We start from the raw sequence: 10,051 nt of genomic DNA, 5'->3' as shown, positions 1-10,051 counted from the left end.
AAGTTTTTCCCTTTCTTCCTTTTCTGTGCTATATTTTGCAACCTTTTTCCTTTATCATGGAAAATTTTATTAGACATCGATTGTGAAGTGATTGAATGTTTTTCCCCTTAAAAGTTCTTCAAATTTCGCAAGACAAAATCAAATTGAAGTTAACCTGAAACTGAGTGAAAACCTTTAAATAATTAGATGTGCAGGAATAAATAAAATGAGGATACCAAAATTACTACTTTTAAAAACAAGTGAAACTCAAGTTATAAAAACAAAACCTGCTCTTAGCGTTTCAGTCCCAACATGACTTCTAGCTTAAACCTTAACCTAACCACACTATTTCTAATATGCTTAAGGTCAAATCATACATATGGAATTCAAATCCTTGTACAAAAGAAACTTCATGACAGACTTTATTAATTTCAAACCAGTCACAGTAATAAGGACTTTTCTTAATACACTTTCCCGAAGCCCTAAGAATGAAATATAACATAGCAAGGACAAAAAAATAAGAAATAATAATCCAATTTTTGCAAAATCACTATAGACTAGGAACATACAACAAAACCTTTACATAGAGTAGCCGTCCCTTAAAACATGTTGCCTGGCAAGATTTTCTGAAATCTCCCATCACACTAAATGTCTCCAAGCACGGGATGTTGCACAAAATGTACAATCTCAGCAGTAACCTACTAATACATGAACAATAGAAGCAAGTTACCCTAATAAATCCAAAAGGGGTGGCTGCTCAGTTTGTGACTTGGTGTGAGAGGACCTAGTGTTTGACACAGCTCCCCTCCCTCTTCCTCGTCCTCTACCCACTGCAGATGATGGGGGTGGTGCAAGTTTAGGTGCAATGTGTTCATTCTTGTTGGAAGAAAATATTGAACCTATATCTGTTGCTTTTGACTGAACATTATTGTATGAAACATTCGATGCTGGCAAAGCTTGACTTTGTTTTAGGAAGCCAAGAGAGTTCTGAGGCCCAAGGCCACTATTCAGGCTACCCACAGTGGAACTAGTCCTTGAGTTCAAACTAATGGAATCTGTAGAACTTTGGGAACTAACAGACCAACTCAAGCTAGTTTGGGGACCAATATTGCTTGAAGTATTTGTCATTGAATTAAGCCCAATGTTTAGTGGCATTCCTGAAGTACCATTGATCGGTATTCCAGATCCACCTGATACTGAGCCATTAGGACGTGGAGGCCAATCAGCAAAAGGATCATCAGGTTCAAGATTAAATGTGGATGAAGTTCCTGCTCCTGTTGTCTGCTTCTCAGTATCACTAAATTGTGGGGTAACACTAGGAGATGCCCGAGGTGGCCATTCTACATCTACTGAGGGGCACGAGTTGGTTGTTTGCTGAGCAGACAAAGCAGCTAAAGACAAATGCTTTTGTAAAGATGTTACTTGACCCGCAGGGATTCCTGCCATAGATGGACTGGCTGCATCAATAGAATTCTCGGTAGAAGAAGCAGTGCTCTTTGTTTTGGGACCCCAATCTTCATCCCAAGAGGCGCTGCTTTTAGTTGAAGAAGGCACAGCAGAACTGCTGCTTGTTCGAAGGGCTTCGGATTGAAGACCATTAACCACAGGAGCCCGTTTTACCTCTGGCATTCCAGAATCAGTCACAGCCACTCCTCGCTTCTCTTCTATTTTGCTGTACAAACCAAACAATTAAAAAAATATTAGAGAAGTTTGTCAGAGATCAAGAACAAAGGGGAAGACAAAAAAAAATGTAAAAGTTAGAGTGTGAAAAATTAAAGAAAGAATACTGGAGCATATCCTTGACAAAGAGCATATATTTGGCAAACTGTTGGACATTCAATTGTTGAGCAGACAGGAGGGGCATAAGCAATGGAAGAACATGCTCAGCTACAAATTCTACTCCGTACTGAACATGAGAAATCAAACAAGACTTGGGTGTTACTCCAAATGCTATTTAGCAACAACCCCAAATATCATTGATCATAGCAGTTGATAATATGAAGAAAAAAAAACTATGATTCGTGTCATGCACATCATTGGAAACATCACCTGCTTGAAAATAGAATTTGCAACCCCCAGGGTACACATAAGGGTTGGAGGGGAACGGTCAACAGCAGTACAACGTTGAATTGTTTGCAAGATGTCCAAGACAGAATGTTTATCAAGTCGGTTAACCATGTCTCCTAGGCACAACAATGCGTTGACTCTAACCTATCAAACAAAAGAGAGAAATACAGACAACATGTCTGCATATAAGGTGAAAGGACCAGCATATTTACACAATGTCAAACTCAGACTTACCTCCGATTGGAGATAGAAAAGAAAATAACAAACACATACAGCTGAGTAAAACAAAATAGTGTCTAGCATTTAAGAATCTCCTAACTCTGAATGCATATCAGATGCAAGTTTGTAAGGTTATGTACAAGCCAAGACAAAGGGTCCTAAACTACCAAAGACAAGCCTTGTAAGAAAACAAAAGGCTTCTAACCTATTAAAGATAGCCTTGTAACAAAATAGGTTTCTAAATAAAGCAGTTGAAGTTAGTATTAGCAACTCTCAACATTAATGAGAAAAAAAAGGAGATTATGTGGCAGAAACAGGGGTACCGTTAAAGCATCACTCAGACCAGCATAGCTAAAAATTTGAATACCCAAAAACAGATTGGCATACTCACAAACCAGAATGCAACAACAGAGGACGGTTGTTGCAGTCTCGGAATCCAACCAAGAATAGCACACACAAAAATCATCCATACAGAAATAAAGGTGCCAGAAATCAGTCCCCTGTCACCTAGTCCAGAACCCATCCAGAGCACAAAATCACAGTTGAGCTTCAGAAAACACAATAGCAGGAAAGGTTCAAGGAATTGGAACCCCACAACACTCGCTCAGCAAGAGTTTGAAGAATGAAACATGGACCTCACAGTGATGTTCATAATGCAATGTGAAAAAATATAATAACAAAAACAACAGTATTGACACCAGAAAGTTCATATGTTAAATGAAGGAAATATGTGGAGCACGAAAAACATTATATGAAACTTTAAAATGCTAATAACTACCATTTAATTAAATAACAACCATGTAGTCAAATAAGGATCTAATTATTCTGATTTAGGGTTAGATGCTAAAAGGACACAATGTGTGAGTGCACAGGCAGACGTGTCAAGCTAAGACATTACAAGTAAAGGTAAAATTTCAAACAAAATACCAACATACCGCCGCAACTGTTGTTTTAAGTGCTAATCCATGAACACGGGGCAAAACCACTTGTTTGACAAGCTGAAAGGCAGAAGAAAAAAAAAATTTAAAAAAAAACATAATAGATATTCCTGCTTTGATAGCAAACAATTGAATTGAAGTTTAAAAGAAGTGCCAATAATTCTCTGATTATGGGCTGGGCAGCACTAGGGAAATGGAAAAATAAGGTGACAATTAAGATGGTAAGGATTATTCAATTTATTGTAACTTAATTACAATGAGGTGCATTCGTTATAATTGTTATCCTTTCCAAATCATAGAGTTTGAACAGTCCCCAACAACAAACGTAGCAAGTTGAAACATTAGAAATTAAGTTAAGAAGTCTGTGATCCCAATTTACAAAGTACTAACATTCAATGGTAAACATGTGATAATTAAAAGAATTCAAGCCTACTCGGTTAGAAAAGAGAACTCACCTGGGCATCTAGCTGTTTGGAAAGGGATACAGATTTTTTCAGGACCTCTTCTTGCAAACGAGCATCATTATCATCATAGGCCCGAACAATCATTGGAAGAACGTGAGAAACTAAATGCTCTTGACTAGTCTAAAAGAATAATAAATGGTATAAAAAGTCAGAATAAACTTAGCCACTGATAGAGATATTTCAATCAACAAAATAAGGAAACTGAAATAAGCTCTCAACTACCTTGTTTATTATAAGATCGGCATGCTTCACAAGTAGTAACAGTGTCTCACCAGCAGCAGTGCTCAACACAGGGACAAGGGCTGGAAGCGTATATTGCTCAAAATCATTCTTGTCCTGAAAATGTATATTATTCTTTTACATAAAATTAAAAAAGAAACTCAAAATATTAATCAATAGTGCCCTTGCATATACCTTATTTACTAATGATACACTACTCTCGTTTATCAAAAACCAAAAAAGAGATATTAACTCATTTCATCATTGAAGAGACTGAATTGTAAAATTTCCTAAACTGTAGATCAAGATAAAGCAAAAAAACAGAATATCTGTTTCAAATAAAGCAAGGAGACACAAGCAATGAGATATCTGATAAATTAACAGCCAGTAAGGCAGGAAAAAAAGTCTTATATAAAAGTAAAAGCTTCGCACAAGACAGCGAGAAACAAAGCCTCATCCCACAAGGACGGATGGGGATAAATATAGGGACCGAACCACACCATTGAGCTCCATCAAAACCAAATTAATAAAAAAAATCAGAGCAATGTAATTATTAATAACTTCTGAGACTAAAAAATTTAGATATTCTATGGAAGTGAGGAAATGAAAGAGGGATATTAATACCTGAGACTCTGCAATGGTTAAAACCATTGGTAGAATCATTGGCTGTATCACCACATTCCTAAGTTCTGCACAAAGTGGTGGAAGGACCTGCATGGAAATTTATTTGTCCAGATTACATTAATGGCAAAATTAGAAAATCATAACTCAGAAGCAACCACATTTGGGGAAGGCGGAATAACATGAGTTTAACACATGCAACATAAATTCAAAAATCATGAAAGATTGAGAGACCATATTAGCTATCAAAGTTATAGGGCACAGGACTAAATAAGACAGAGCAAGAGTATACTGAATTGTGAATGCTAGCAAGAGTATATGAATTGTGTATGCTGGGAGAGACCTTCATAAAATTGACTAGCAGAAACAAAAACATAAATTTCAGCAAAGAAGCATGTAGCATACCTTGTATCGCAATACACGGGAATCAAAATCTTTCCACATATCTGACAATGCTTTTAAAAACTCTGACTTCTGCATGTTATCTCTTTCCTAAAGAAAAAGAAGACACGTCATCAAGAAATTCAACTCTAAAATTTGCATGTTATCCATTTTGTAATACTAGACAGCTAAAAATTCTTACAAGCATGTGGTCAAGGAAGCGTAGGGCACGCAACCTAGTGTCATGCCGAAAAAATGGTGATCCTACAAAAGTGAGAAGCATATATTATTGTGATGACAGAGATGATAAAGGAGCCAAGAAATTTGGCAATCATGTTCAGCAGACTATCTAAAGGCTCCAACAGCCAGCAGAGACAGTATATTAATTGCAATGTTCAATGACAACCTAATGATTTTGCTAACTTGATCCTGAAGAATTACACATGTAATCTGATGCAAACTAGAAACAGTATAGGCAATAACACAATAATCACCAAATGAAATTAAGAGAAAGGTGAGTATTTATTCAGTAAACTAGGAAATTACAGTATAGAGAGCCAGGCTCCTATGTAGAGATACTGCCAAAGAGCCATGCTCCTATAGAGAGCTACCGGCTCTTGTAGAGAACTACATAACAAATATACCTAATTTTCACACAGACGATTCTAATACTCTAATAACCGCACCACACTCACTTAACTAACTTCCTCCCTACTTCCCTCTCTCTTCCAACACAGCCATCACAACATCACCCTCTATTCCTCCTAGTGTACACCTTCCAAGTCTTTTAGCCCACTTGACATGTGAATCATGAATGTCCAATACCTCTCTCTGAATCTCTAAATTATTTTGTGCCCTATCATTGCCACAGTCTTCAGCTTCAGCCTTGTCTTCAAGGTTGAACTTTGGAGGGTTGCTAACAGTGCAGCAAGCTCCAGCACACCACCACATTCTCCCTCCAAGCCTAACAAGCAAATCTTTCCACATGATAATTCCCACCAATCCTCTTTAATAATGATATGCATTGAACACAGGATGCATCCTTAAAGCAGAAGAGAGTTTGGGCTTATAGGCCATTGCATCCATACATTCCAGCACCTAAAAATGTCCATAGAACCTTGCAGGGCGAGTTTGGCATTAATTCTAAAAACCACTGATTCTTGTTTATGGGGATGCAATTTCAGATAGAGAAGAAAACCCATTCACCATAAAGAACTATTTAAGATGTCATGTGTTTCTTTATTTAAGCAATGGAGAAATGTATTTATTCTCCAAATTATCTTTACCTGTAAAATCCATTGCTGTTGGCCTGGAAGACTCATTCGGAGAAAGCATCCTTTGCAGGTCATGAACCAGTTCTGATGGGATAGATGAGAATGCATCACTGGATAAGTAAGTCAAGGTATTCATGTACTGCATAAGTACAAAACCAAAATTTCTTATTACCTTCTATCTAACAAATTAATAATAGAGCCTAAAATCTTGTCGTCAAGTAATGAAACTAATGATTTTCCTTCTTTCTATTTAAATACGTAAAAAGTCTCTTCAAGGACAGGACACGTGCAACCATCAATGAGAATCTCTATTCAGAAAGTTTGAAAAAAAAATATGTAACTTTGAAATCAGTGCAACTTAATTGAAGTAAGGGCAGGGGAGATGGGGGGGCACAATTAAATGATTTGTATCTACCATCTTCACAATCTTGTGGCAGTCAAACAAAAACTTAATTACAAAAGGTAAAAAGAAAATGATTTGTATGTACCATCTTGACATTGTTGTGGCAGTCAAACAAAGACTTGCGGGCAATTAAATGGTAGGCAAGGCATGCAAAACTGAAAATATCAGATGAGCACCCAGCTGAAGACCCAGTGCTCCTCACCAACTCAGGAGCAGTGTAATTAAGTGATGGCTGAAGAGGCAAAATAGAGTCCTCGACATCATATTCCTGTACAGCAGTTGAAGTCAAATAAGATACATTACAGATTGTTTAAGCAAAATTTACTTTGCTCCTAAGGACGAGAATTAGATAGAGATGTAGATAGTATAGTTTGTCATTTAGAAGTGATAATTTTATGTGGCCTTCTTATAAATCGCAGTTTAGACCCATATATTACAATTATAATCAAGAAAATCAAGTCACAAGGAAATACTATACAAAATCATGTACCAGGAAGAGTAACAGCACAGGTATGATTACAAAATGCAGAAACATCTACTTCCAGAGGAATATAAGGTTACTGAAAGCAGAGTTTGTGTCTAAATATAATCAAAGGAAGAAAATATTGAGATCTTAATAAAGAAGAAACATATAACACAAAAGAATCGTTTTGTACAAGATTATATGATTGGTGATATAACACTGAATTGATCAAATATATATAACAAATTTATAGAGATGAGTTATTAGTATTAAAAAAAAATAGACATCGTATGCAACAGTAAATTACTGAAAGTGTTACAGTATTTAACACATCAAGGAGGTCAAGTGAACAAAGTTAATACAATCTTATTAATTGTTCCACTCACAGCATAATGGAAGGGTTGCAGATTAGATGAGTCACCAGAGATCTGAGTAGCAGGAACTGCAAAACCAAATCCAGCAAGTTTCCAGGCTCCACTCAAGGTGATAAGAATGTTCTGCGGAATATATACAATTTATTTTAATTCGCCAATCTTAAATTTAACAAAGGAACAGAAAAGGATTGTACCACAGGTTAACTATTAAACCAAAAAGTGATCCATATGAATGAACTGTGAAAGGTGAAAAATGACACTTCCGTAAAAATTCATAGAGCAGAAAATACCTTTAAGCTTAAGCGAGACTATGAAAGTGGCAATTAGAAATACATAGATGCTGCTGACGGGTACAACAAAAATTTCCAATATAATTAATTGCTACAAACCATTTCCAGTTAGATGCCACACACGGGCAATATTTACCAGCCAGAATTTCTTCTTTTATAAAAAGGATGGCTAAACAAACAAAACAAAAAATAAGTGGGGAAAATTAAGTCGAAGCAAGGTTTTACAAAACAGTCCACAACTGTGATTTCCATCGCGTCAAGACATTTTTAGGTGTCAACGACCACAATTGTGGCCCCATCGTCCACAATTTCCTACATTAACAAGAACTAAGAAACTGCGACCCAAATTAAGACCATGAGCCACAGTAATACGAAAGATTATCACCTCGGGTGATATAGCTCGATGAATAAGATGAGCGTGGTTGTGGAGAAAATCCAGGGATTCTGCAATCTGAAGTAAACCATGCTTCACCTCCAACAGTCCCATTTCCTGAAAAGCAAAGATTCCTTCATCAGCAACAAGTGAAAAGAAGTGTAACCCCCCATTAGTTCCTAAATTTAGAAAAACGCCAAGCAAATCCCTAAATTTAAAACTATTGTCATCCGAGTCCCTAATAAGCACAATTCACTATGATTATAGTCCATTGCGATGTTAAATCCAGAACTAACGTGACTAATGCATTCAAAAACAGGGACCAAAAGAATTAACGACAGAAACTAAACTAACAAACAGATTTAAATTACAGGGATTTAAAAGTCCGAGAAACGCATAAAAACATCACGAACTCATTCTATAAAACAAGTTTATTCCGAAAAGAACGAGCAATGCAGTGAGTAGATCGAATGAAGCTAGTAGATCAAGTAACAAAACGAAACGAGATGTGAATCATTGAAAAAGCAAGGTACCATTCCCCTGAGATCTTTAGGAAGAACAGGAATGTTGTCAACAATGGCAAGAGTGTTGGCAGCGGAAGCGAACAAGGGTTCGGTGACCATAGCCATTGCGTGTTTGCTCTCGTCAAGGGCCTGGACGACGTGAACGACGCCGGGATGCCGGAGGCGAACGAGCTTGGCGGCATCGGTCCGAATCAAATCCAGAAAGGAATCCTCGGCGGCCTTGGTGAGGCCCGCGCGCATGCGGGCCTCGGAGAGCGCGCGCTTGTCCAAAACCCAGACGCAGACGACGGGGTACTGGTGCTGGCGGGCCGGATCACGGGCCCGGGCCGAGTAGAGCCTCCATGCGAGCCCGGGCCCGGCAGAGCCGATCTGATCGAGAAGCTCGTAGTCCTGAAGTGGCTTGGGGCCCGTGACCTCCTGCACCGTGGTCTGCACCGTCTTCTCTATGACCGCAGCGGTTTTGGCGAATGCTTGGGTTAGGGTTTTCATATTGAGCGACATTTTTGAAGATTTGAGCTACGAATTGAACAGAACAGAAGAACACGTGACAGGGCACAGCTCCCTCTAAATTGAATTTGAGACTTTGAAGAAGATGAAATTGAGTTTCACACTGTGCCCCGATCACTTCTCTCTTTCTCTTTCTCTTTCTCTTTATGTTTCTTCTTCTCCTCTCTCACATCTCATCTTCCTTCTCCCACCTTCTTCTTTAGTCTATTTTGTCCTCCTTCATCTTTTTCTTCCACCATGCCTTCCTTTTCTTTTCTTTTTTTTTCAAAATATTTTTTAAATTATTATACCATTAACAACATTAACTAAATCCTTAAATATATCTTTAAAATTCTATAAATAACATTTTACATATATTGACAAGTACTTAAAAGAGGAACAAAATTATTATAAAAAATTTTAGAAGAAAATTAGTTATTAATTGATAAATATTTATCAAATAAATTAAATATATCATAGACCATCAAATACTTGTAGTATAAAAATTATTAAAAAATAATAATTTTATTTAGTTTTACATTATTAGAAATATTTCGATGATATAACATTTAAGTAAATAAAAAAGTATACTTAACTCTTAATAAATTTAGTGTAGAGATTGTTGTTACTTGATTTATCAGTCTTGCTCAGATGTCAAGTTGTATAGTGATGTCTAAAATAACAAATTTTATAAAAAAAAATAATTTTCTATTGAAATATTGTTTTATAATCTTAATATAATACCATGTATGGTATGATATATTTACTCATAATATTCATACAATAATGTGATAAATTGTATAGAAAAAAATTAGTAGAGAAATAAAGTTTTTATTTAAGTGATTATGAAAGATAGTTGAGTTAGGTTGGTGGATATTAAAACTTGCAACACATTATTCTTCAAATTCTAATTAAGCCCATTAAAGGAAATTCAACTCTATCCAATATTCCAACTCCTTTTCCTTTTACACCCACT

At 36.6% G+C, this 10,051-nt stretch overlaps 1 protein-coding gene across 1 annotated transcript; it reads right to left on the bottom strand.

Moving 5' to 3' along the window:
- Positions 1 to 373: 373 nt before the first annotated feature.
- Positions 374 to 9,355, bottom strand: LOC137832926 (SCY1-like protein 2 A). The gene is made up of 14 exons (XM_068641331.2): positions 8,599 to 9,355; positions 8,078 to 8,182; positions 7,415 to 7,525; positions 6,651 to 6,833; positions 6,175 to 6,301; positions 5,091 to 5,152; positions 4,913 to 4,999; positions 4,511 to 4,597; positions 3,890 to 4,003; positions 3,659 to 3,787; positions 3,201 to 3,263; positions 2,029 to 2,190; positions 1,767 to 1,885; positions 374 to 1,651 (listed from the first exon to the last, which is right to left on the bottom strand). The coding sequence occupies exons 1-14, from the start codon at positions 9,088 to 9,090 to the stop codon at positions 706 to 708; spliced, it is 2,787 nt and encodes a 928-aa protein (XP_068497432.2). The 5' UTR covers positions 9,091 to 9,355; the 3' UTR covers positions 374 to 705.
- Between the last annotated feature and the right edge of the window lie 696 nt (positions 9,356 to 10,051).

This window comes from Phaseolus vulgaris, chromosome 11, assembly GCF_051622355.1.
Source record: "Phaseolus vulgaris cultivar YP4 chromosome 11, ASM5162235v1, whole genome shotgun sequence".
NCBI classification, from domain to species: Eukaryota; Viridiplantae; Streptophyta; class Magnoliopsida; order Fabales; family Fabaceae; genus Phaseolus; species Phaseolus vulgaris.
Note: the sequence above shows the minus strand (reverse complement) of the source record. Positions and strands in the feature narration are given on the sequence as shown.

Bases quoted from the DNA above. Each gene is read 5' to 3' on its own strand.
- LOC137832926 (XM_068641331.2), bottom strand. From the start codon at position 9,090: ATGTCGCTCAATATGAAAACCCTAACCCAAGCATTCGCCAAAACCGCT. The intron at 8,183-8,598 runs GTACCTTGCTTT...TTTGCTTTTCAG, and splicing joins CTAAAGATCTCAGGGGAATG to GAAATGGGACTGTTGGAGGT. The intron at 7,526-8,077 runs GTGATAATCTTT...TATATTCCGCAG, and splicing joins ATCGAGCTATATCACCCGAG to AACATTCTTATCACCTTGAG.